The sequence below is a fragment of the Limulus polyphemus genome, unplaced genomic scaffold, assembly GCF_000517525.1.
Source record: "Limulus polyphemus unplaced genomic scaffold, Limulus_polyphemus-2.1.2 Scaffold161, whole genome shotgun sequence".
NCBI lineage: Eukaryota > Metazoa > Arthropoda > Merostomata > Xiphosura > Limulidae > Limulus > Limulus polyphemus.
Window position 1 is genome coordinate 358431 of NW_013665771.1, and position 24973 is coordinate 383403.

Genomic DNA, 24973 nt, shown 5'->3' on the forward strand with positions numbered 1-24973 from the left:
TGTGACTAAAGACACAGAGATGCCAGGTGGTACAATAAAATACAGTCTAAAATCCGGAGCTATGACTCGCTTTTACTTGATCCCAGAATTCTGGAATGATTGTAGTCAGGTGTTCACAGAAGAGACAAGCTCTAGCAGTAATAACATGCATTATGCAGACTTACAAGAATCAAGGATATTTAAAGATGTAAGGATATCACAGCTGAAGTTGAAACACTGAAAAACTGGTCAAATTCCTTTGAAGGTGAAAAAGAATTAAAGAGTTGCAACTGCTCTGATGGCGATGGCACCAACAGAAACAGATGACCTATTGAAGGAGAAAAAAGTGCTGAAGATACATGCAACAAATTATGTAATAAGTGCTTAGAAGCTAACCTCAGCAAGAAATTCTATGATGTGCTTTCATAACAAAAACTATATATCTCCACGGAGATGGTGAATAAGACAAAGAAAATTAAGACCAAAGGAAGAGAAATCATATCAAAAAGCAGACAGAAAACTGTTTGGTAAATGATTTTGATAGCTGAATCAAAAGTGTTTGATATGAAGGAGGTTTGTTTCTCATCCATTGCGTCCACTGCCTAACTGCTGATGGAATACCAATGAAAACCAATAAGTCTGCACTTGCAAAGCAAGTCAAAGGGGGACTTTCTTCAACAAACTTTGATTCATGGCAGTTCTGCAGAAAATGAAGGGTGAGAACAAAAAAATTGGAACACTTACATGAGACATCTTACATTCAGTGCTTAGAGAAAGTGCTCAGAGTACCAAGGTAAATGTTTTCTTCGATGTTTAGAAACACATCAGCATCAAGAATACAGAGAAGGCTCAACGATATCCGGACCATGGCTTGCATTTCAGAAACATTTCCAGCGCACCCTTGATAAGGCAAAGGAGATAGTTTCTTTTTTCATTGGACAACAAGATGACACTTATTCAGTTTTTTAGTGGAAGAGTGGAGCCAACCTAGTCTTTTCAGTAGACTACATGAGAAGGAGATGTTATTCACGTTTGAAGATGAGTGTTACCGGCTCACTAAAAAAAATAAAGAAGTGATAACATCACTTTAGTCTACACAAGGGCTCTCTACGCTTCTCATGGTGTTCTGTCAATATATATTGCAGCAGATAATACTGTGTACTCATATTTTATTCATCATGCTCGTCATTGATCAATTTTCTATTATTCCAAAGATTTAATAAAGAGGCATGAGTAACATATATGAATACCAGTAAAATTGATACATCTTTAGGAGAAGGAGTATGTGAGGGAATTATTGGCCTCCACGCACTCGCTGATTGTGATTCTGTGATTTCATTTGCTTGAAAAGGGAATGCTTAAGCACTAAAACTTTGGAAGAGTAAAGAGGTGGCACAGGGAACGTTGAAACAGCTTAGCTGTGAACGCCACTGAATGTAAAGTATGCAGGTTTCTGCTTGATAGACTAGAAAAAGTAACATGTTGTTTCTATGCTTCGGAGAGCGATTAAACAAATGTGAATAAATTAACATATGTCTTATTCTGTAGCGAGAAAGGTGATATTGAATCACACCAATTTCCTTCATGCAGGGATATCTTAAAGAAGCATATGCAAAGGGCCAGTTATCAAGCTACTATATGGGAAAAATACTTTGGGGGCTCATCAAATGTATCATATTTTGACGGATATGGCTGGAAAATGGAAACTACAGAGATCAGGGATCAGCTTTTAATTGACTGGATGGATGGTAAGGTTATACAAGAGTCAGTATTATAACTGTTGTCTGCAAATGTCCTGGAGTATGCACTGAAAAATCCTGCCCGTCCTTTATTGGAGGTTAGTTTGCAAAGCACAAAGATGTGTACACTGAAAATATGCTAAAATCAAGTTATGGAGAATGACGATAAACAGGGTGACATTGAAAGTGATGATAATGATAATATTAGAGATTATTATGAAGGTAATTTATAGATGGAAATGAAGTCTGCAAAACCTTCCTCACAATTACATTACCATACAACTGTCACTATGCACTATTTGCTTGTTAAATAAGTGTGAAATTCATCATTACTAATATATATTTAATTAACATTGGGATGGACGACAATGCTTTGTTTCATTAACGTGTCAATCAAGTTAATGCTACAGAATTCATTGTACAAGTGCATTCATTACTTTATGGTTGAATGTGCCTCGTTTATGATACTACTTACAAACCAAATGGATAGCTAATTATCTTGCTGAATGTTTTGAACTGTACGTATTAAAAGTATGTTTTCTAGATTAAACAAATATATGTATTCTATGTCGCGGATATATGTCCAAACATATTATTCATTGGCTTCAAATCTCGTTATTTTGTTTCTTAGGTTGTAACAAATGTTTAATTTTAATATTTCATATTGTCAACACGAAAGATAGTTTTGTTTTCATAATCACCAGATGGCCAAGATGAAGATATGTTAAGTAAGCTATTACTCATGCAAAATATGTGTACAAATGAAGTTTGTAAGTAGTAGGCTGAATTTCGTGTGTCACCGTAACATAGGATTTATTCACAGCTTTTAGTAAGAACTGTAATGAGGCAGTTGACGATGTAGAGCATTCACTGAAAAGCTTGTTTGAATTTCTTAATGACGGGACTAATTAAAGCATTATTTAGAAAGATAATCCATCATAGTTATGGCTTGAATTAAATATGTTTAGGTGAGAGGGTTCAAATTTCAAATGTTTTGTTTCCATTCTATATTCAGAAGAGCCGTAAAGAAACCCAAACACTTCTCAGTTGCAAAAACAAAAAAACAGAAAAAAATGCAACAGTTTGGGAGTGGTGGTGCTCGTTTTAGATAGGAAGTTCGACCTACCCTACACCTCCGGTTATTCGGTCCCAGATTCATAGTTACTTGGAGTTTTAATAATTTTGCTTTCTAACCCACAAAGTATATACGGAATCACAAAACACAAAATGCTAAAAAAATACACCCCAAGTAGCTTAATAATAAGTCTGAAGGCTTTCTACGCTAAAAATTGATTTTCGATACCCGTGATGGGCACAGCATAGATATCCCGTTGTGTAGCTTTGCGCTTAACAACAAACAAGCAGAACTCTCTTTCCCTCTTTAGATAGAGAGACAGGTATAGAGAAATTAGGCAACTGTGTAATAATTTTATAACAGCTCTAGGCCTTATAGATAGTCAGTATATAGTCATAGATGGGTCCTTTTTGGATAGCTCGATAGTGATTCTAAACACTGGTGGTGATTTCATATGAAGCTACCAAGTATGCTTTGCCAGTGGTTCTCAAAGTGTGGTCCGTGGCTCACTGATGGTTCAAGAGGGTCCTCCAGGTGGTTTGCGAACTGGCCCACAATGCAACTCACAGACGCGCAACGCCACGACCGAGGCCACATGAGAGAACAGGACAGGTGGGATAGAACTGGGATAGGAGGACTGGGGACCTTTTGCCCAGACAAAGTGGTGCGAGGACGAAAAAGTTTGACAACTATGGTGCTATACTATCACATATTTTGATTTCCCAAGATATGTACCTTTTATAAGAATATTGTTAACATTTGACACGTTGAGGGGTAATGATCAATCAAGCAAATGAAAAATGGTCCCGAAATGTTATTTTTACATATCTCTTGATAAACTAATTAAAACTTAAAAGAAAAGTGAAGAAAAACAATCACTTTATAGAGCTAAACCAAATTTTTAATTATTTGTGTGACTACTGGACATAAGAATAAAATATATCTTGCGGAGAGGGCTGCTCTGCAATTTTTGGCAACCAACTGTATGCTCAATTCCTAATCACCTAGTGTGAAATCCTGATATTATAATTCATAACAGTATTGTGTTGGCCGGGTTTTAAATTTTTTATCAGACTGAAATATTTAACTTTAAGTGTTATGTTACGTTATGATAAACGTATATTAAATAATATACGTATACAAAATTGTGATTCAATTAGGAGACGCGAGAGAAAATATTAATTATTACTTGTTTTGTACTGTAGCGTACATTGTAGACGTAGCGTTAATGTGCCTGTGAATAAAAATCATTTCAAAGTCCATTTTTCAGTTTTACTTTCAGGTCATTGAGGCAAAAATAATTAACTTTTATTTATAAGAAAATTAAATTTAATTCATTGACACTTTCTGGATGACTGTTTGGAGTACTTCAAGCTGCTTAATACCGTGATAAATTAATAACGAAATAATTATTTAGACTGTTAATGGAGCCTTTCTTACGTAGCTGTAAGTCGTATGTGGTACTGGTAAGTAAACTTATATTTTTTTACTTTTACTATTTTTACTTTTAGTTTCTCGTACATTCAATGTTACGCTTTACTAAGTACTAAAGGCGGGTCAATTAATCAATTAGGTCACAGAGTACACTACCTGTAATGATATGTTATCCTTAATTACATATCAATAAACTTAAGCTATATGAATAGTAATATTACAAGGTATTGTAAAGTCACTACAGCTAGGCAATTAATGATATTTACTAATCAATCAATCGACGGCTCTATTAATTAATTTCAGTTGATTGATTAATTAGTACAGTGCTCAAACAATGGTAGGCACAAGTAAAACAAGTTGGCTGTGGGTGTTGTCAGCCAGTTGCCTTCTCTAAGTCACTGGTTCAAAGTTAATGACACTGACAGATAGCTTTATCAGCGTTGTATTAACAAAGACAGGCTGAGCAGGTTTGGTGGCATTGGAAGTCAAACCTGAGACTGCTGAATCACCAGAGCTGAACAATATTGAAAGTTGAAGTAAGAAACTTTTAAAAGTCTAAAATTGGGCATAGCACAGGTAGCCCACAGATAGCTTTGTGCTTAACAATAAACATAATAGCAATATTTTGATTACTTTGATAGTTCACTAGTTTTAATAATCTGAAACCCCAATTTTGATTATTTTTATGACAATTTATGTAATCAGAAATTTGAGTAATCAATTGTTGGAATAATCAAAAACCAAGATAGTTAGAAACACTAATTTTGACTAATCAGTTTAATCATGATTTTGAGTAATCAAATAGTTTATATGACACTATTCAGTGTAATCATTGCTCATAGGTAATTGAATACATTGTAGGGTAAATAGGATTTTAGGTTGTATAAATATATATGTTTAATATAAGTCTAAATAGGTCATATTTTCATTATATAGGTCATGTTTAGGACACATTCGGAGTATTATGTTCAGTCTTGGGCTTCTTACTTTAGGAATGCTGTTGAATGGTTACAAAGATTTCAGTGGAAGGTTGCTAGGGTGGAAAGGTTATCATATGAGGATAGGTTAAGACCACTGAAATTGTTTTCTCTTGGAAAAAAAAGAGTTAGAGAAAATTAAGATGTTTAAGAATATTAAAGGAATTGATACTGTCAGTGCATCATCTTTTTTTTTCATACTTAATGTTGAGAATGGTAGGGCTAGAGGAAAATATTTATAAATTTTGGCAGGGTAGGAGTCAGCTTCAGTTAAGACAGCTTTATTTTCCTCTCAGGGTGGTTGGCTTTTGAAATGAGTTGCCTTCTGATATGGTACATACAGTAAATTTAAGAGAGGGTTAAGAGACTGTTCAACCAGAACACCAATATTCTTTGGTTCTGTAACACTGTTTAGGTTATTTCCATCAAAATTATATTTCAAATTTAAATTATGTAATCCACATGATTTGCCTTGCAGTTATTTTCATTAAAAAGCATCTGCTGTTTACGTGCCCAACTCATGAAGTAAACTAAGTTCCTTTGTACTTAAAGCAACAGAATCCTCACAGCCAGTGACAATTGAGACCTTAATATCACGTTTGACCAAACTCCATTTATAACAACTCTCAGCTTTCTTCTCTCCACAGCTATAGAGATAATTTTTTAACAAGCCTTTTTATATGGCTGGCATCTTGTAAAATGTTTTTTGAAAATTCAGTTACACCAAATCCTCACGCTTACCCTAATATACATAAGCAGTATCCTCTTCAAAGAATGTCAAAGATTAGTAAGGCAAAATTTTTCCCAAGTGAAACCATGTTGATTATTCATTAAAATTTTACATTTTGTTAAATTATTTTATAAATCTTCTTTTATTAGACTTTCAAAAATCTTTTCCTCTGCTGATGGAAGAGTAATAGGTCTATAATTATCTGGGCAATTTTTATCATCTTCCTTGAAAAGAGGAGTAACATTAGCAAATATAGTTTTCTGGCACCCAATATTCAAGAATTTGCAAAAAATGTTAACAAGCTGCTCATACATCTAATCCTTCACTTCTTTTGAAATTTTGGGGGAAATATTATCTGGTCCAGGAGCCTTATCATTCTTTGAACTTTCCAGTTTTTCTGAACGAGCTCAGAATTGATGTGATCATCTTAAGATTTTTTTACATCTAGCATATGTTCAGGATGAGGAATATTACTTATATTTTCATTAGCAGAAATTGAAGAAAAAGTAGAGTTTAGCAACATAGCCATCTCTTAATTACTAGACATGAGTCCGTCTTTGCTTCCCATAAAATATTTTAAGAAATCCTAACTGTTAATTTTAAATTTCCAACCAACCATTTTTCATATACCCTTTTTGATTTTCTAATATCATTTCATCAATTCTCGTGATCTTCTAGAATCCTGTGAGTTCCTGTCATAGCAGTCAATTTAAACATCTTAAATTTATAATGCTTTTCTTTAATTTTATCTTTCATATTTTTTGTGAGCCTACCTGATTTCTTGCAACCACCTTTTTTTCTGTAAGGAACATATCTATCTTGAATATTTAAAAATTTATTTTTAAAAGTTAGATCAGTATCTCCAAGTAATGCAGATGACAAATTCACAATGGATAATCCTTGTCATATCTCTTGAAACTTTGCTTTCTTGCAATTTGTAACCAAAATATTATAATTCCTGAGCAATGGTAGCTTACACCTATATGTTCTCCAGTTTCAAACCTATAAATCATTTCTATATCAGAAGTTAACAGTAAGTCAAAAATTGCATTGTTCGTAGTAGGTTCCCTGGGGAGACGATTACATCATTTTCTCAACAGCTGGATTTCCTTCACCACGGATCCATGAGTACACCATGTTCTGGAGTCAGGGATAGACATTCAATTTACATCTCCACCTCCATTATCCTCCCACCCTGTAGTTTTTTCACCTTCAACAGATCTGCAGCAAGTGGAACTTCATTGTGAAGCCATCAGAGAGTTGTTAGATAAAAGTGCAGTAGAAAGGGTTGATCCCATTCTTCCGGGATTTTATTCCCATCTTTTTGTGGTTCCCAAGAATACCAAAGATTGGCATCCAATTATTGATCTGTCTTGACTCAATCAATTTTTGAATCCTCCTCATTTTACGGTGGAATTTTTCTCAACTTATGATGACATTTTTCACCCAGTATTTGGATGACTAAGTTTTATGTTACTGACACATATCTTCACATTTCCATAGCAAAGTCATCCTGCCAATTTCTACGATTCATGCACAAAGGTCAAGTGTTGCAGTTCAAAGCTCTGCCTTTTGGCCTTGCATCAGCACTTTATGTCTTCTGCAGAGTGGTACGAGCCTTTTCTAACCACATGCATTACTTGGGCCTGTGCACACATCATTATATGGATGACTGGCTACTTTTGGCAGAACAACATACCCAGATTCTTCTTATCAAATTAGAGAAATCCATTCTAACAACAACTCAATACCTCACCCATCTTGATGTCTTCTTCAATACGTATTTAAGTTGGGCTCAGCTGACTCCCATCAGATTACAAGCTATGGAAAGAACAGTCTGGCCTTTACTTACATCTCTTTCTCCTCCTACATGAATGGTTCTCTCTCTTTTTGAGATGTGGGCATCCATTGAATCTGTCATTCCCTTGGGATGAGCCCATATAAAGTCCTTTCAGTGGTCGCTGCGCAGTACATGTATCATGAACTTTGATCCACTGGATCATCCAGTCTCCTTACTCAGGAGCAACATTGCAGATCTTGAGTGGTGGTTGGGTCGGAACAATATTACTATTGAGGTACCGATTCCTCCTCTTCATCCTGAGATCCATCTGGTTATGGATGCATCTCATCAAGGATGTGGTGTTTATATCCATGGTCCGAGGTTCCAGGGTACTTGGACAGCCTATAAGTCTTCTCTTCACACCAACATTCTCAAACTACTTGCTGTACACCAAACAATGGTTCAGGATCTGTCTCTCTTGAAGGGAAATGTCGTTATGATAAATTCTGACAATTTCACAGTGGTATCCTACATTTTTTGTCAAGGGGCACACATTCTCAATATCTTTCTTTTCGAACTTTGGATCTTCTCTACTGGGCTCACTCCCAACATATAAGCCTCTTGGCATGCCATGTTCCCAGAGTGATGAATTTAATTGAGGATCATTTGTCTTGGCCCAACCTGAATTCTCCAGACTGATTGATTGCTACATCATAAGGTTTTTTAGTGGATTTGCTTTTGGTTTGGATCTCCAATGTTCGATGCTTTTGCGACTCATTGAAATTCTCAACTGCAGTTGTTTTGGTTCCCAGATTTAGCAATACATGCATTCATTCAGGGTTTGCATCCGTATGCCTTTCCCTCGATTCGTCTGTTGCCCAGAGTTTTAGCTATGGTTCTTTCCACTCCTTGTCAGGTTCTTTTGGTAGCACCGTTTTTGGCCACCTCAAACATGGTTTCTTCTTCTTCAGTATCTGCAGGTGTGTCCATCTTTACCACTTCCACCATGGCCATCTCTGTTGCAATAACCTCGATCCGATGTTTTACACCCGGGTGTTTAGAAAGTCAGAATTCATGCCTGGAAGTAATGTGGGCCTTTGCCAGACATAGGAGCTAAAGTTATGTTGTACTAAAATTAAATCTCTCCTTTGACCAACTATGGCCTGTTACATATTATAATTTATACCGGACGAGTCTTCAATTTATTACGTAACATATTTTCAAATAGCCTGAAAATGAGTTAAATGATAATTTAGATTTAAAAATTAAATAAATGTTGATATATATATCCAATTTATGATACTTGCCGATAAGATTGATATGTACAGTTTTTTTAATACAAATATATTTTGATATACAAATAATAACAGTTATTACAAATAATGATCTTTGTACAAAACTTATACACAATATTTAGTCTTCTATATGGTCTGGAACTTCCTTGGCATATTATCGACTGTTCACGATGAGCGAATTAATTTTGAGTAGATGTAGATACAATTCACTTAACTCTTTCAGCGCGGGTTCAGTCCCTGGGATGGACCTCATAACCATTTTGTGCTTGTTATAGTTTTAATAACTTTTAAAATAGTAAGCGTATGTTAACAAAATTTGGTATATTATCAGTAAACACTATAATGCTTTATATGCAAAATATCAAATTTTTTTTATTAAGTCTTAAGGTTTGTAAAGCAATGTTTTTCTCATGCTTTTTTATCTTTTCACATGTTGCCTATCCAACATGCCAAGTAATTTTCATTTTAAGATTAAAAATAATTTGTGCATCAGAAAATTTTCAGATTTCACATGCAAAATCTTTATAATGTCAAGATAGTTATCAAATGTTTCTCAAGAAAAAACTTTATATTTTATCTGTTATTAACGAATCTCTGTTTTAGTTTTTGATAAATAACACTTGTAAGCAATAAACATAAGTCAGTTGTTATTTAATATTGTTTATTTTGCTGAAGGTCCCATCTGTGATCTTGCACAGCACAGTATATAATGTAAAATTTCTTAGTAGCACATTTTTCTTTGTACATACGTACCAAATAACTGATCTTTCTTATTTTGGTTTCTGTAGGGATGTTTGAATCACTTCGAAGAAGTTCATGTTGTACTAGGTAATGAGTCTTGTGACCTTGACTCAGCAGTAGCCTCAGTTGTCACAGCATTTCTTCTTCATCAGGTAAGTGTACAAATCTTAATAAGTTTTCCTTCATTTGTTTTTCAGAATTATAAATGTATAAACCAGGTTTTTGTAAATACAGTTGTTTTTCACACACATTTTATGTATCAGAAAACAGACTTCCTATTAATGTTCACTTGGATTCAAGTCAGGTAAGACTGTTGGTCAATTTGTGTGCAATTTTTTCTCTTTTTTAGGCTTTCCAATGTTACATTTGTTGAGAACACTATTGTATTCTCAAATTAAAGTGAACTTGTTGGATCATCAAAACATTGAAATAAATTTTCCCAGTTGATTACCACTGATTGGTTTCCAATATATTAATCCTACTAATAATTACATGATAATATACACAATACTATCATTGTATAGGACTTTGTAGTAATTGAACTTTGAAAATTTCAAGAGTTTTTATTATTACCATTTTTTTTTGGTAGAAACCTTTTGTTTTACATAATAGATAGAAAATACTTTTTGAGATTACTGAACTTTGTTGTAAGCTACATGTTGTAGTAGCTTTCATTGAAAGCCTTCCCAAAATAACAATAAAACTTAATTGGAACTAAAATAGTTCATTAAGTTGCATTAATAGTTAAAATTCATAACGAATCTATAGTTGAGCAGTGTTTTCCTCTTTCTGGAAAGTATAGCCAGTCATCAGTTGCCAGAAGTCATGTGTAATGTAATATATTTAATGATAGTTTGGATCTTAATGTTTGGTTATAAATAATACACCATTAATGAAACTTGGGATTGCTGTGATCTGCTTCATACATGCATCAAAGAAGTGGAATAGGTGGGTGATGTGTATAGACAAAAGGCATTAGAGGAAATACTGGTTATTAAATTGTACACATATATTAACAAACAAATATTTTATTAAGAAATTATAAATTGTTGGAAAATTTAATTAGTTACTTGACTTTAATGGTTTATTAATGTAGTTATGATATTTTAAGCTGCTGTAGATCAATAAAACAGAAATTAAAAAATTGTTATAACTTAAGCCTTAAATGTTATAAGATGTTGTAGAGTATACTGTGGTGTTAGTTGTTATCATCATAGTTTAGTATAGATTGTATAGTTATGTTAATTTCTTCTGTAAGTCATGTTCCAATGCAATAAACAAGACTATTTGTAGAAGTCTTATGTTGGAGGTTTAGTTAGGCTTATAGCAGGAATGTAGCAGCTTTTCTTGGGATTGTGAATAATACAGGTGTTAGGTTCCCAAAGTGAATGTGCATTTCAGAGCTGAATTTTGCAACATTTAATTTTTGTATTAAAAGAAAGTGAAATAAATAAAACAAAGAAATATTGTTTTATAAAATATTGACTAAGTTACTTTTGTATTTAATTTAGCATTTGTTTAAACATTAACAGTGCAGATGTTTTGTTATTATTGCAAAGTATTATTTGTCAGTTACATAGGTTTAACTATCAGCATTTATGTAATAAAAGTTTAATGATTTTGAGTATAAAGACAAGATTTAACTGACAGTTTAAAAAAGTATGTACTAATTGTTAAACAGTCATACTTTTAGTGTGTTACTACAGTTATGTTCAGACATGCCAAGACCATGACATTTGTGGGTAACTTGGAAGTTTTGTAACATACTTTATTTTAGTTAGAGGTGCCATACTTTGGATAATGCTTATCAAATGCTGAATACAATCTAAAGAAGAAACATATAAAATAAATGATTACTTTAGGTAAAGATATGATGCCTTCATTTGGCTTTCTGAAAATTGAAGGCATGTATAAACTCTAGAAAAACTGTATGAATGGCCTAAATAATTTATACCACATTATTATGGAGTGTGTTTGCAGCAGACCATAAAACAATGTATTTTTTAATCTCACAATTCCTGTTCTGAGAGTAGTATAAAGTTTTCTAAAGTCTTAGTCATTTTACTAAGGTCAGAGTTTACTTTGAATGCATTCAATACTTTTATTGTACATTTAGTAAAAACAGTCTGTATATGTATGTATTTGATTTCTTATGTAGTATAAATAGTAAAGAATGTATATTTGTGTAAATGAATATTTTCATTTCTTGTTATAGACAGACAACTATTAATGTTTATGGTTTGTGTGTTTATTGCTTTTATGTTTTTTACAATTAAGTACCATTCATGTGTTTGTTATATGTACATAGAAGAAATCAGAGCTGAAGTGTGCTGTGTTGCCAGTGCTTAACATTGTAAGGAGAGATTTCAGGCTTCGAACAGAAGTTACTTTTTTCCTACAGAAGACTAATATACCATTTGATCTTCTTATCTTCAAGGATGAAATTGATTTAGAAGTAAGCAGTCAAATTTTTATCATACCTGTTAAACTAATAATGTTTAGTATTTTTTCTTTTTTTGTTATGGTTTGAAGCTTTAAATGACATTGGATGGAGAAATTTTAACACCTGCCACACAAATCAGCTCAGTATCATATACTGCTGAGCCTAGGATAATCAACAGGCAGAGTCATTTCGAAAATTGATGATTTAGAGTTATTTTGATAGATCTTGATGAATGAAACTTGGCACGACTTCTAAAACAAAACTAAATGTTAATGAAAATATGACATGATGAAATCTATATGGATTATACTATGGTGTTACCATACTGGCCATTATACCATCCTTCTTATATTTACTCTTCATTGTAAGAATAATTTACAAAAATAAATTAGTTGCATCAATGCTGAATATTCTTGAAATTCCTATATAAAGATAAGATTACTGCATGAGCAAAAGACATCAAAACACAATGCATATAATGTACATTCTACCACTATATGAAACCTAGTTGTATTTGGAGATTCATCAATTGATTACTGCATTGACAGCAAGACATAAAAAAAACAGGCACAATAGTTTCAATATTTTGTGAAACTAATGGCACAGTAAAGCCCAAAGATGCAGTGTTGAAGTTGAAGCAAATGCTTGATGCATTACAAGATGATTTCTCTAGTGATTCTCAAATTACAAATACCATTTCTGTTTTATTTTTGTTCTTCTAAGTTTTATGCGAGTTAAAGACATTTCAAAATACCATACATTTTATGTATATTTGTTTGTTTCTGTGTGCAGTAGTTCTTCAAAGAAAATTTATTAAAATGCTATAAAGTTGTTTCAGCTGAATATCTTGTGACTATATTCACAAGGCATGTTATTACATTTACAATGTTGTCTAACTGATTGAGTCTTGATTATAATACCAAAGCTGCCAAAAAATGGTAATGAGTGTTATACTGTAACATACCACTATACAACTGTTAGTAATGATTTTAATTGCAAAAGTCTTACTTGTAACTGGCATCAAATAATGTGTACAACTTTACTTTTATGGACCTGTATCGGGCTAGTGAAGAACAGTGTGATAATTACTGTTATCATCCTTATTTTTATATGAGATGGTATCTGTTATTCAAGAATAGTTTAGCTGGTCATATTATGCAAATTCTGAAAAGTTAGTATTAATCATTTACTTTTTTTTTCAGGTGTATAAATGCTCTTTTGGATATTTTATGTGGAAATTCAGCATGCATTTTGTTATTGTCTTCTGTCATTTTCTATAGAAACTTAGAAAAGAAAAAAGATTGTGCTTAACACTTGTGGACCACAATGTCTTGAGTGCAGACCAGCAGTGCTTAGAAGAAGCTGTTGTAAGGGTCATAGATCATCACAAGCTTGAATGCAGAGACAGAAGAATGAGGTATATATATACATATATATGTATCTTGATGCTTCCCCCCCTTTTTTTTTAAATTTAAGCTCTCTTATGCTTTTGTTTTCATAAGAGTCCAAACAAATTTCTTAGTTTAAAAGTTTTGCTGCCCTAGAAATTGTTTAACAGTAGGAAATGTTTTATTTGTGGAGTATCCAAAGTATGATTTTTTAATTAACAAAAAGTTGACTTACAATTATAAATCAAACTAAGTCAAAGCTTGAATATGCTTCACATTACTTTGATATGCATTTTTTTTTTAAAGTTAATATTTCATTATAAATATCTAAATGTGTATATCCAGACATAAAAGGACAATAATACACTACACTCGTTTTGTCCTTTTAAACAGCTGAACTTTCCATAAACTTGTTTTTTCAAATTATTATTAAAAATATCTGGTGTGGCATTATAGATTTATGTAGATTTTTAATGCATTGAGTAAATATCTAGATCCAGTAATAAAAAGTTGTATTTTTTTTTTTGCTCATGGATTATAATTTATAGCTCATATATGCTGTACAAAATTGTATTTTTTTTCACTATCAGGTGTGATATGACAGTTGAAATGGTTGGATCATGCTGTACACTTGTGGCTGAAAAGATGTTTACTACGTGTCCAAGTGTAATTGACCAACAAATTGCTATGCTCCTCTATGGTAAGAAAAAGCTGATCAGATATATCACACAGAGAATTGTAGAATGATGCCTAGATTATGCAAAGTCTTGGAGCAGAACAGCTGTTTATATCCATGTATATTATTTTAATATATTAGTTAAATTTAATGATTTACTAATTGGATGAAACTATGTTCCAGACAACAATACAACAGTTTTGGCCTTGTGTTGTATAAATGTTGTTAAAATGTGTTCTTTATTACAGAAAATCAGAGAATTATAAAGATAAACAGATATGTTTTACATTATAATTATGATGCATTTGACTTTAATAGAATACTTCTTACAAGTAAGCCTAGTTTGTACGTGTATCAATTGTGTTAATTTTCTGTATTGTGTTATTCTTATGAAGACTTAAGTCTGGTTGTTGGTACTTGCATTAAAAGTGTTATTACTGTACTTCTTTATGGAATTTAAGATAGTTGCTTTTAAAGGAATTTGATGCAATTGGCATTTAGCCCAATGAAAGAAAAAGAAGATAATTAATATTTGTAATCTGTAAATGTTCTATAAATATACTTTTGAATTAGTATTTTGGTCCATTGTTTCTACTTTTACTGAGTGTCTCCTCTGGCAGATTCTAGATACAAAAAATAGTGGAATATTTTTAGTTAATTATATATATTCCCTTTTGTTTCTTTCAGGTCTTTTCAACTCATTTCTGCTTGTGTTCTGCTACCATTAAAGAGTTATAGAAACCCATAAAACTTACATTTTCTAATCGAGTGATCTTACTCAGTATTTTCTGACTATTGAAATGTATCTTATTTTAGTTTGAAGTTTCTCTTCACATATCAGTTTCTAAGAGATCATTAGGCATAGTTATAAAGTGATCATCTGATTTTTTTGCTGGTAAATAGGTACAATTCTCCTAGACACTGTATGCCTGTTAAAAGAAGCCAAAAGGGCAACGGAAAAGGATATTAATATTGTAATAAAACTTGAAACCAAGTTGGAAAAAGTTACAAGAATAGAGGTTTTTGAAGCATTGCAGAAGGCTAAATTTGACCTCTCAGGTAAATTGTTTTTGGATGTTTGTATAGATTTAAGATAAATATAAATCAATTGTTTGCTTTTTTCTACAAAAGATAAAAGTTCAAAATCATAGCAGAGTTTGTGATGTTTTTTTATAAGCATTTTTACTCCTTTGTTTTGATGTACATTCATCAGATATCAGATTATGAAAGCACAAAACAAAAAGATGCATCATGATTAATCAGTTGAGATGGCAAACCTACATAAAGTAGTATATTATTGTATTACTTTGATGGTTCATATGAACTTGTTGCAAGTTATCTTCAGATATACTGTGTAATGATTAAGATATACATGCATTGAAAGTAATTAATTTGCCCAAAAGGTGATCTAGGAAGAAAAAACTTCTAAGATGATAACTCACCTATTCACACAGAAATGCTGTTTTTCTCGTGCATCTGTCTATGAGATTTGCATGCCTTGAGGTAACTCCTATTGAAATCCATGTGTTTAATATGAACTGCTCTGGTGCACGATGCCATCATGATGTGACGAAATCCCCCCACCAATAGGAGATTGACACAAGCTACATGCTCAGTAACTCACCCTATGTAATAACTTCAATTTTCTCCTCAGCATTGCATTGAACAGATGTGTTCAAATTTCTCGACTGAATTCAATTTGATAAGATTTGCACTTGTTAACTGGTTATGATCCTTTTTACTGTACACCTTCCTCTTCTTATGTATATGGTCTTTGTTGGGGTCTCATTCTTCACTTGAACATCTTTGTAGTGTTCATTTCTCTCTGGAGTCTTGGATTGATGTTGTATGACTTCAGTCCTTGTTATCTTCTCAGGTGTTTCCTCTTTCATGACCTTGCCCTTTCCTCCTGCTCCTCATCTAGATCAGTCTACCCTTAACCTTCCCATTCCTGATTCCTAGTCCTTTTCTCATTCTCCCTCTACCAAACTGTTAGATATACACTACTGTTTCCTTTTAAATGTAATGCGTTATGATTTAGATATTTTATATAGCATGAGTGTCATACTTAGTTATTTTTAGAAATGATATTTATAGTAAGTTTGTTTATGTAGCTGTTTATGAATCATACATTGTGTATTTCAATTGTTATGAATTAGTGATTGTTTACAATAATGAGATTATTGCATCATGTTGCTAGAACTTTTTGAGTTTCTCATTGGATTAATTGAGTATTATTACATCAGAATATCTAATATTGTGTGTAATGTTCTAGACTTCTGTCATGATATAGATATACATTGAGAAATCATTACTGAGTTTGCACGATCATGTGTTTAGCAATAAAAAGTGTATAGACGCATTTTTAAAGTGAAATTATCACAGACTGTACTGTAATAACAGAGCAGAGAAGAACTGAACAAGCCTGTGTGGACCTTGATAAAAAGAAAAAGAAGCAATTTTTCAAAGCTCTGGATACAACAGTGGTAACCAACAGTGTAACAAACATTTGTATGTACATTTAAATTGTTTTTAATTTGTGGAGTAGTGACACATGATGATTTACATGAGAGACATGTTGGAATCATTTGATTCCAATAGGGGGGAAGCAGAAAGATTGTGGCATGCGTAAAGACAAAATTTACGTATAGAGGGCAGCAATGGACAAGAATAGCTAATCTTGTGAATGGAGGGAAGTACCTATTGGAAATACATTTTTAGTATAGGAAAATTATAACTTTCATCTGGTTTGCAGTTAGCCATGGTTGATGTGTTAGACACCTTCCTAAACTCCTCTCTTGACCCATCCTCCATATGTTTCTACATTCCATCTATCAGATACAAGTCTTCCAATCCCTTGCTTTTCCCTTTGACATAGCACTGGACTCTTTTGTATTCATTCGTTTTGTGAGGGCCTTCATTTGCCATATTAGAGGCCCAAGGCTGGCATTCCTTTTCTTGGATGATTGAATTTTGTTGGTTCATTTTAGTATGATTTAGGCTCATATTCTCTTCTCACTCCTCCATTCTTTTACAGGAGGTTACTCAGTTGGGGTGGTTTGTCATGAACTTCTGGGCATTTTATTCATTTCCTGTCTTGGCTGAGTTCAGCCTTCTCCTCTTTGTCTATGAGCTATGGTGTATCCAGTCACCAGGATTTTTACTTCTCATTCTCTATCCTGTACTAGAGGTTCTTTTGCTTCTGGGGACTCTGGCATCCTTGGAATTTCTCATTTCTTTGGGGCGTGCACACATGTGCCTCCTCCATTGGATTTTGCAGGTCCAAGGTTTTTTTCCTGGGTTCAGTTGCCCTTGTTTGTGGACCTCCTCTCTCCTTTTTTCAAGGAATTGTCATGGTGACTGAATTGTGCCTATATTACTTCTAGAATTCCCTTACCTAATTCCACACCAGTTTTGTCTCTTCACCGATTCTTTCCTCTCTGATTGAAGTCCATGTCTGGGCAAGAACGTGACTTCTGGCATTTGGATGCAGGATGAGCATTCACTCCATATAATTGTGCTTGAAGCTGGAAATAATCATGCACCAGCACAGTATACATTAAACACATGAATTTAGATGGTTAGTGGCATGGAAATCTCATAGGCAGATATATGAGGAAGATAGCATTTCTACCAGGAATAGATTTTCAGATTAAGAAAATGTTACCTTTCAACTGTAGTGTCCTTTAATTTATAAGCTGAATTCTTAAACATACTGAATGCTAGATAAGTGATTTTCATTATTGAACCCAAAATGCACAGGCTTGATCCATTGGACTAACCCCATATTTTATTTACATGAAATGTGGCAAGCTTTTAGTAAGATATACAAGTCAGTTGTACATAAAAAAAAAATCAGACGAGTTACAAAGATACTTGAACTCAAGACATGTCTGTGAATTGATGAAATGAAGGTGATGTTTATGTGAAGAATAAAATATATTTGTCCATTGTACAGTTTGTATATTGTATTTGTATAACCTCTAGAACCTTTGAAATGTATATCTACAGTTTTTTCAGTATCCCTATATATTGTATCTGGTATTTACTCTGCTATTGTGAACTGTCACTAAATCAGCAGTGTAGGGAGAATTGAAATAGTTGATAATCATGTGGAATGGCACCCTGTAAAAGGTCTAGGCTTGCATACGTTAACTTCAAGGTAGAGATGGTTTTATTATCCTTGCATATTATGCAAATATTTTTAGCAGTATTGCATTTGACTTTGTAGGATTTAGCTATATATATCTAACCTAAGACATGAACATTAGGGACTGCATTCAAACCAGGGCTAGTGTGCCTAGACTGTGACTGAGGATGTTTGATTTGTGTCCCATTGTCACAAAGACATGCTTTGCACAGGTGTTGAGCATAGCTTTAACATACTTTATGCAAAAAGTCTGAAATAATTATGAACTGCAATAAGATGTATATAAACCAGTTTCTTACTAAATCTGTGTAACAGAATTTTACTGTTTTACAGTGGTTTGTTGCTAGTGGATTGAAAGAGAAGACACAGATTTTGAAATCTTATTAACATAAACATTTTATTTAATGCACAAAGAATGGTTGATCATCTAGGTGGAAAAGCTTGTAGCCTTGTGAATTAGTGGTGGATAAATTATTAAAACGTAAACTAAACTTCACCAGTAAGTCTTGGCTCCTTCAAGATAGAAAAAAAGTCTGATATTTTCAAAGATCAGAATCAATCTCTCAGAAAGCTGGCACCAAAATGCAGAAGTATTTCTGTTCCATGTTGCAGTATTAAGGTAGCCCTCAAACACAAGATCAAAAAGGACACAATGCAACTATTCCACAAAATAGTAGCTAAGTTCCTGAATTTTTGAACATGATTTCAATCAGGTTTAATGCTCCATAATTAGAAGAAATATAAGAATTTTGGAGATAATAAGTAGATACTGTGGGCTAGTAAGATTTTTAATATTACAAATTACCATGTATGTTTGTTTCCACTGGTGCTGAAAACCTGATTGGAAAGCTATATTGTCAGTGTAAAGATATCTTCACAGATTCAAAAATGTAATTTGGTTGTTTTTAAAACTTGTATTTATTCTAATTATTTTCATCTGTTTGTTTAAAAGAAGATGAACTTTTTTTCTGTCTGATTTAGGTTTAACTTTTGAAGAAATGCTTAGGAAAGATCTGAAAGTTGTTGAAGGAAATAAGTTCAGAATTGCAATACCTTCAATACCTGGATTTTTGGAGGTATTATTTCATGCTCCACTTTTTTTTTGGCTAATAATAATAAATTTCAATTAATCAGCTTGACATAATTCTGTCAAGTACACTGGAGTGCATGAATTTTTTTATGCATACGAGACCTATTTCACTTGTTCTTAATTGACCCATTCAAATGGCTTGACATTTGAGATATGTAATATGTTTTATTACAGCTACATTAACGTTAGTTACAAATTCAGGTTTTCTGTGTAGTAGTATGTTGTGCGTGTAAAAAAAAAATACTGGACAGATTATTATCCTATAACATTAATATGCTTAAAAGCAAAACAACGTAAAAAGCACAGTGCTATGGCAAGTTAATGTGCTATCCCCATCAGGTAGAAAATAAATAGCATAAAAAGAAATAATTCAATGAATATCTCAAAGTTGTCAGGTATGTTTTTCTTTGTTATTACAATTGTAACTTAATTGGCACAATAGGCATTGATGTGTCTTAACATTGCCAGTCATCATTATTTGATTCATCAGTGTTATGTAATAACCATCACCACTCCCACTCAAAGTCAATGGCTTTTCAGTTCTCCTTACCATGAGCCTGGGTCTCCCAGCACCATGCGAAATTCAACCCTTAGGTACAGTAGATTGTTTTATTAAACTAGAACAAATGTTATTTCCTGTCTCTTAAATATCCTTCTGATAGATCTTAACTTCAAACCAAATATTTATTTGATGTGAACAGTTACTACCATATTCATGAGTTGAAAGTCTAATTTTGTATTGAAGGGTTTTAGAGAAACAACTGATTCAACTTGTCTCAAGGTGTGATTTTTATAAGTTTAGATTGAGAATGAAACATTAACCAAAAGTAGAACTCTTGATAGTCGGAACATGTGAACCTGTATTTGACAAAAGCACATTTGATTGTAGGAATCTTGTATTTCAGACTGTAAAATGTGACTTGTACTAATTTGAGTGTTAAAAAATATGAAACGTGTTTGAGGATAGAGATTCTAAAGTTGGATTTGATTTTTCTTCAAGCATGATGAGCAATATTCTGATGAACTAATATTTAAGGACTCATGAAAACATTGATCCTCTAGCATTTTATTTTTCAATATTTATTGAATGAATTAGTTATAGTTGTTATATTTCAAAGTCTGTGCTCATTATAAAATGTGGCAACTTGCTTTCAGTAGTTTTTCAAGGTGAGGCCTTTGTATCCATTGAGGTCAAGTAGTACAAAACTTACAAGTGTATTGGATGAAAAAAAAATGGGTTTAAACTACTGAAGGCATCTGTTCACATATTATTTGGTGTTTCTCTATCCCAATATATTTAATGAAGTCTCTCATGGTGAGTCAGCAGTAAGTTTATGGACTTACAATGCTAAAATCTGGAGTTTGATTCCTCAAGATGGTCAGAACACATATGGCCAATTGTGAAGCTTTGTGCTAAAGCAACAACAACTTAATGATGTAACATTACAGCTTAAGACTTCTCTCTTGAAGATTTTTTTATTTAATAATTTTACTAGACATTCAATTAGAAAAACAATTAAATTTTTAACATAAGGAGAAATATTTCTTCTCAAGACATTCTGTTAATGATGGCACCATTTTAGTTTTTATGACAGTTATTTGTGCTAGTTTCTCCTTGTGATTTTGAGTCTAAATTTTTCATTTTGCGTTGAAGGTTGATGTGAATTTGTGAGTTCATCTGATATAAGAATGTCTGATTAAAAATCTTTGTTCACTTTAAAATATATGGATTTAAAGTTTGACAGATGTAACACGTTTCATAAACAGACAATTAACACAAAAATATCATCGTTGAAATTGGTTAAAAGGTATCACAACATTTTGAAACTTATCCTTTGAAACAACAGGGTATGTTTTTCTTGAAATTTCTTGTTGTTTAAAAGAGTACTTGAAATTCCATTTTTTTAAATAAATTATATTTTCAGGATTTGCATTAGTATAACTTTACAAATTTTGCTTTTTCAATGAGAAATCACATCAGAACAGGAATGCTTAACATTTCATAATTTTTAATTTTTGTTCTTTTTTTCAGGATCTAAAAGCAGAACCAAAATTAAGCATTGCTATGGAAGAATTTATAACACAAAATAACTACCATGGCTTAGTAATTATGACCATTCATCATAACAGTGAAACACGAAAAGTTCAAAGACAAATTGCTGTATATTCACCAGATCCAGTGATTAAAGAACAGGTAAAAAAACTAGTTCAGCAGGGTACGTTTTGCTTGTTTTATGGTACATCTGCTAACTGCAACTATTATATTTAAATACTTGTAAACAAAGGTTCAGTTTTGGCCAGAATAAAATGTATTTCATGTTTTTTTTTTGTTTTTAAATTGAAAATATAATGTGATAAAATTATTGTAAGTTGACAACAAGGCTATGTGTAGGCTGACTTTTTAACTTTGGTTCTGTGAGCTCCTTAAGCTTTCAATTGATTTAAAACTGTTAAACATTTATGTGTGTGTGTGTGTGTATGCAGTACATAGGTATAAAGTTTCTAGGTGTTCAATCCTTTTATTTACAATTTGTTATATTGAAAACTACAATTAAATGGCTAAAGTTACTTCTGTGACTAGATTATGTAAGATATCTGGTAAGCAATATACCTGCTAAATTAGGTCTGTTTGACCTCTTGTTTCACATCCAGTTGATTTTTAGTGGTGTAGCCATATTGGATGATGTCATACATATCCTTTATTAATAATTACCCCCTAGGCAACATTAAATCACTATTATTAAAAATCATGTAAATTATGAATTACCCTCAGGCAACAGATCATGTTAGATGACTTCATCATATAGATTATTGATTATTCTCTGGCTCTAGAGCACGACCTGATGAAACTCACCATTGGTAGTTATATACTGCTAATGCTATATCAGACAGTGGAACACACCATACATTAGATTTTGAAGCATAGTCTTAATTTATAAATCAGAATTATGTGTTTCTCTGGCAACAGAACAATTCCAGACAAGTTGGATGACCTTATTATTGCAGTTATAACAAGTCCTGGCATATCATCGAGAAGTGTATCAAGAGAAATGACAGACAGTGGAATCATTGACTGAATAAGTGTATTAATGAAGCTAGTAAATATTTATATTTTCCTGGTTGTTTTTTTATTAGAAATTTATTTTGTTAGTTGAAATACAAAAGTTGTTGCCACTGCACTTAGATAAAACTTCCCGTGCTAAATGGCTGAGAACCCAATCATGGCATTTAGATTGAATCTTTCAGTAGTGTTCTCAGCATTTCTTAATGGGCTACATGTAATGTTGGTGGGATAAGTCAAGTACAATAAACTTTGTAGCAACAGTGAGAGTGAGAGTGTGTGTGTGTGTGGGAGGGGATACCTTTATTTTTATGTCAAATAACTTTTTGAACTAACCCACATTTCCTTTTAAATGTTAGTAGTAACTAGTTTGATTGCGAAAAGAGGGATGACAGTCTGTAAATGGAACATTGGGTTCAGGTAAAAAAGACAGTTATTTTCATGTGTACGATCATATCCTACACGGCAATAGTGACAATAATATGTACAGTCAAGAAAAGCAGGCAAGGAAGTAATGACATATTGTTGTCATGAAGACAGTGATAGAGAGGTTGGTCTTGAGAAGGACCACAGAAAATAATATACTCAAGAGTTCTTTAGGCAAAATTATGAAGAAAAAGTTTGTTTAAAGTACCATTTGGAATTTTGGGTATTCAGTCAAGCCACAGAGTCCAGAAAGAATGCTGGCTTGTTTGTGTAGCTGTTTTGTCTGGTATATTTGCTCCTTAAATTTATCTTTGTGTATTTGTTGCAAAGTATTACCATCCATTTCATGATTAAGTTTAGTATAGGCTACTACAATAGAGTGAGCCAGATAGAGTTTATTATTGTTGATGGTAATAACAGATTGTTTTTTTTTTCAAGATGGCTTCTAGATTTAAATGTTTAATGTAAGAGCAACCACTATTTAAAGGAACCTAAACATGTATGATAAACCCCTTAAAAATAAAAAGGAGTCTTTAGCCTGTAATACTTTTACAATCTCATTCATGAGATTGTTCTTATTAAAGTCCTGGACCAAATGAAATGAGGGGAGCACTTTGCATGGGCTATACAAACATATTAATTGGCACCTAAAGTCTTTGAAAAACATCAAAAATTTTAAGAAGATGAAGGAGAAAAGTCTTTGCATCCTCATTGTCTGTTTTTTGTTCAAAGTGAGCCAATAATACATGGATGGTTTCAACAGTTTGAAAATCTCAAGAATACTGCTAAAAGATTCTTAGTCATTTAGCAGGGGAAACCATAATTGACTAGAAGTTTAAAAGTTTTGTCTTTTGAATAATAAAGGCAATTGCTAACTCCAAACCACCAGGAAAATGTAAATATTTACTACCTTCTTGACACACTTTTTGTTGACATGCTCTAGGATGAACATCAAAGATGACCCATGAAGAGTTATCTGAATTAAACAAAAGATTTGATATCTGTTTATATATTTAACTGAGTGACTGGTCAGGACATGTTCTAACTGTACTAATGAGGTAATTCAACATATCTGGACTCATTCTGTTGCCAGAAGAATGGTAAGAAATCAACTCGTGATTCTAACAGATCGATTACAATTGCACATTCAAAACCTGGTCTGGACATGCTTTATAGCCAGTAAGAGTATAGAACTGTACAACTACTAATGATGAGTTGTGTCAAGGCAAGTTCTAGAGCCAGAGAGTATTAACAATTTGTATGACTATAAGCCCTATAAGAATGTAATTGATCACTCTCATCAACCTTGGAATTATGAAACTATGTAAACTATAACTGAATTTACTGTATGTATCTTCACAAAATTTGGCAATATTTTTAGTAAACATTAAAACTCTGTTGTACACACAAAAACAGATTATTTTAATGAAGTATTTCTAGTAAAGGTTTGTCTGTGAATTTCTGAGTACAAGGTGATTTTCACTATATGAATAAAAATACTACTTTTCATCTTACAGTTTTCATATTTCATTTACATAACCTTCTAAATGAATATCGAAAATTTGTTGTAGAGTTTTGTATTTTCTTTACTTTACTCTAATGCTAATTATAAAGAAATTGCAATGTACAGTAAAATTATAAGTTAAAAAATATGAAATAAAATGAATAATGTTTTTTAATTTTTTTGGCACGTGTGTAGTGTTCAATGTTAAAACTCACAATTTTTAAAAAACGATTATTTTATACACAATTTTATAAAAATGAGATTGTTTCCAGTCTCCAAATTACTAAAATACAATAACTTACTGTATGAGATAAAAGTGGTAAAAACACCGATGAAATTGGAAAAGAATCTCATATGCTCTACATGTTTCGACATATACTACTGCATCATCCTTAGGAATTTAATGTTTTGCAAAAATAACATTTATACAATTATCAAATCACCAATTTATACATTAAAGAATTTTATGCCATCTGCTGACAAAA

The 24973-nt window shown here is 32.5% G+C and overlaps 1 protein-coding gene across 7 annotated transcripts in view; it reads left to right on the plus strand.

Annotated features, from left to right (window-relative positions):
* Window positions 1-3356: 3356 nt before the first annotated feature.
* LOC106476959 (exopolyphosphatase PRUNE1-like) overlaps window positions 3357-24973 on the plus strand; it is a 33415-nt gene continuing 11798 nt past the window's right edge. For 4 of the 7 annotated variants that reach the window (XR_002609783.1, XM_022381411.1, XM_022381412.1 and 1 more), the window contains exons 1-8: window positions 3357-3487; window positions 9798-9902; window positions 12059-12205; window positions 13474-13610; window positions 14172-14281; window positions 15161-15316; window positions 19389-19483; window positions 21530-21691. Coding sequence is in view for 6 of the 7 variants with exons in the window: in XM_022381411.1 (XP_022237119.1) it covers window positions 3389-3487; window positions 9798-9902; window positions 12059-12205; window positions 13474-13610; window positions 14172-14281; window positions 15161-15316; window positions 19389-19483; window positions 21530-21691 (1011 nt within the window). In the remaining variant the exon portion in view is untranslated. Of the gene's footprint in view, window positions 3488-3521; window positions 4260-9797; window positions 9903-12058; window positions 12206-13473; window positions 13611-14171; window positions 14282-15160; window positions 15317-19388; window positions 19484-21529; window positions 21692-24973 lie in introns of those variants that run through there. The other 3 variants (XM_013937589.2, XM_022381410.1, XM_022381413.1) reach the window with 3 other exon arrangements.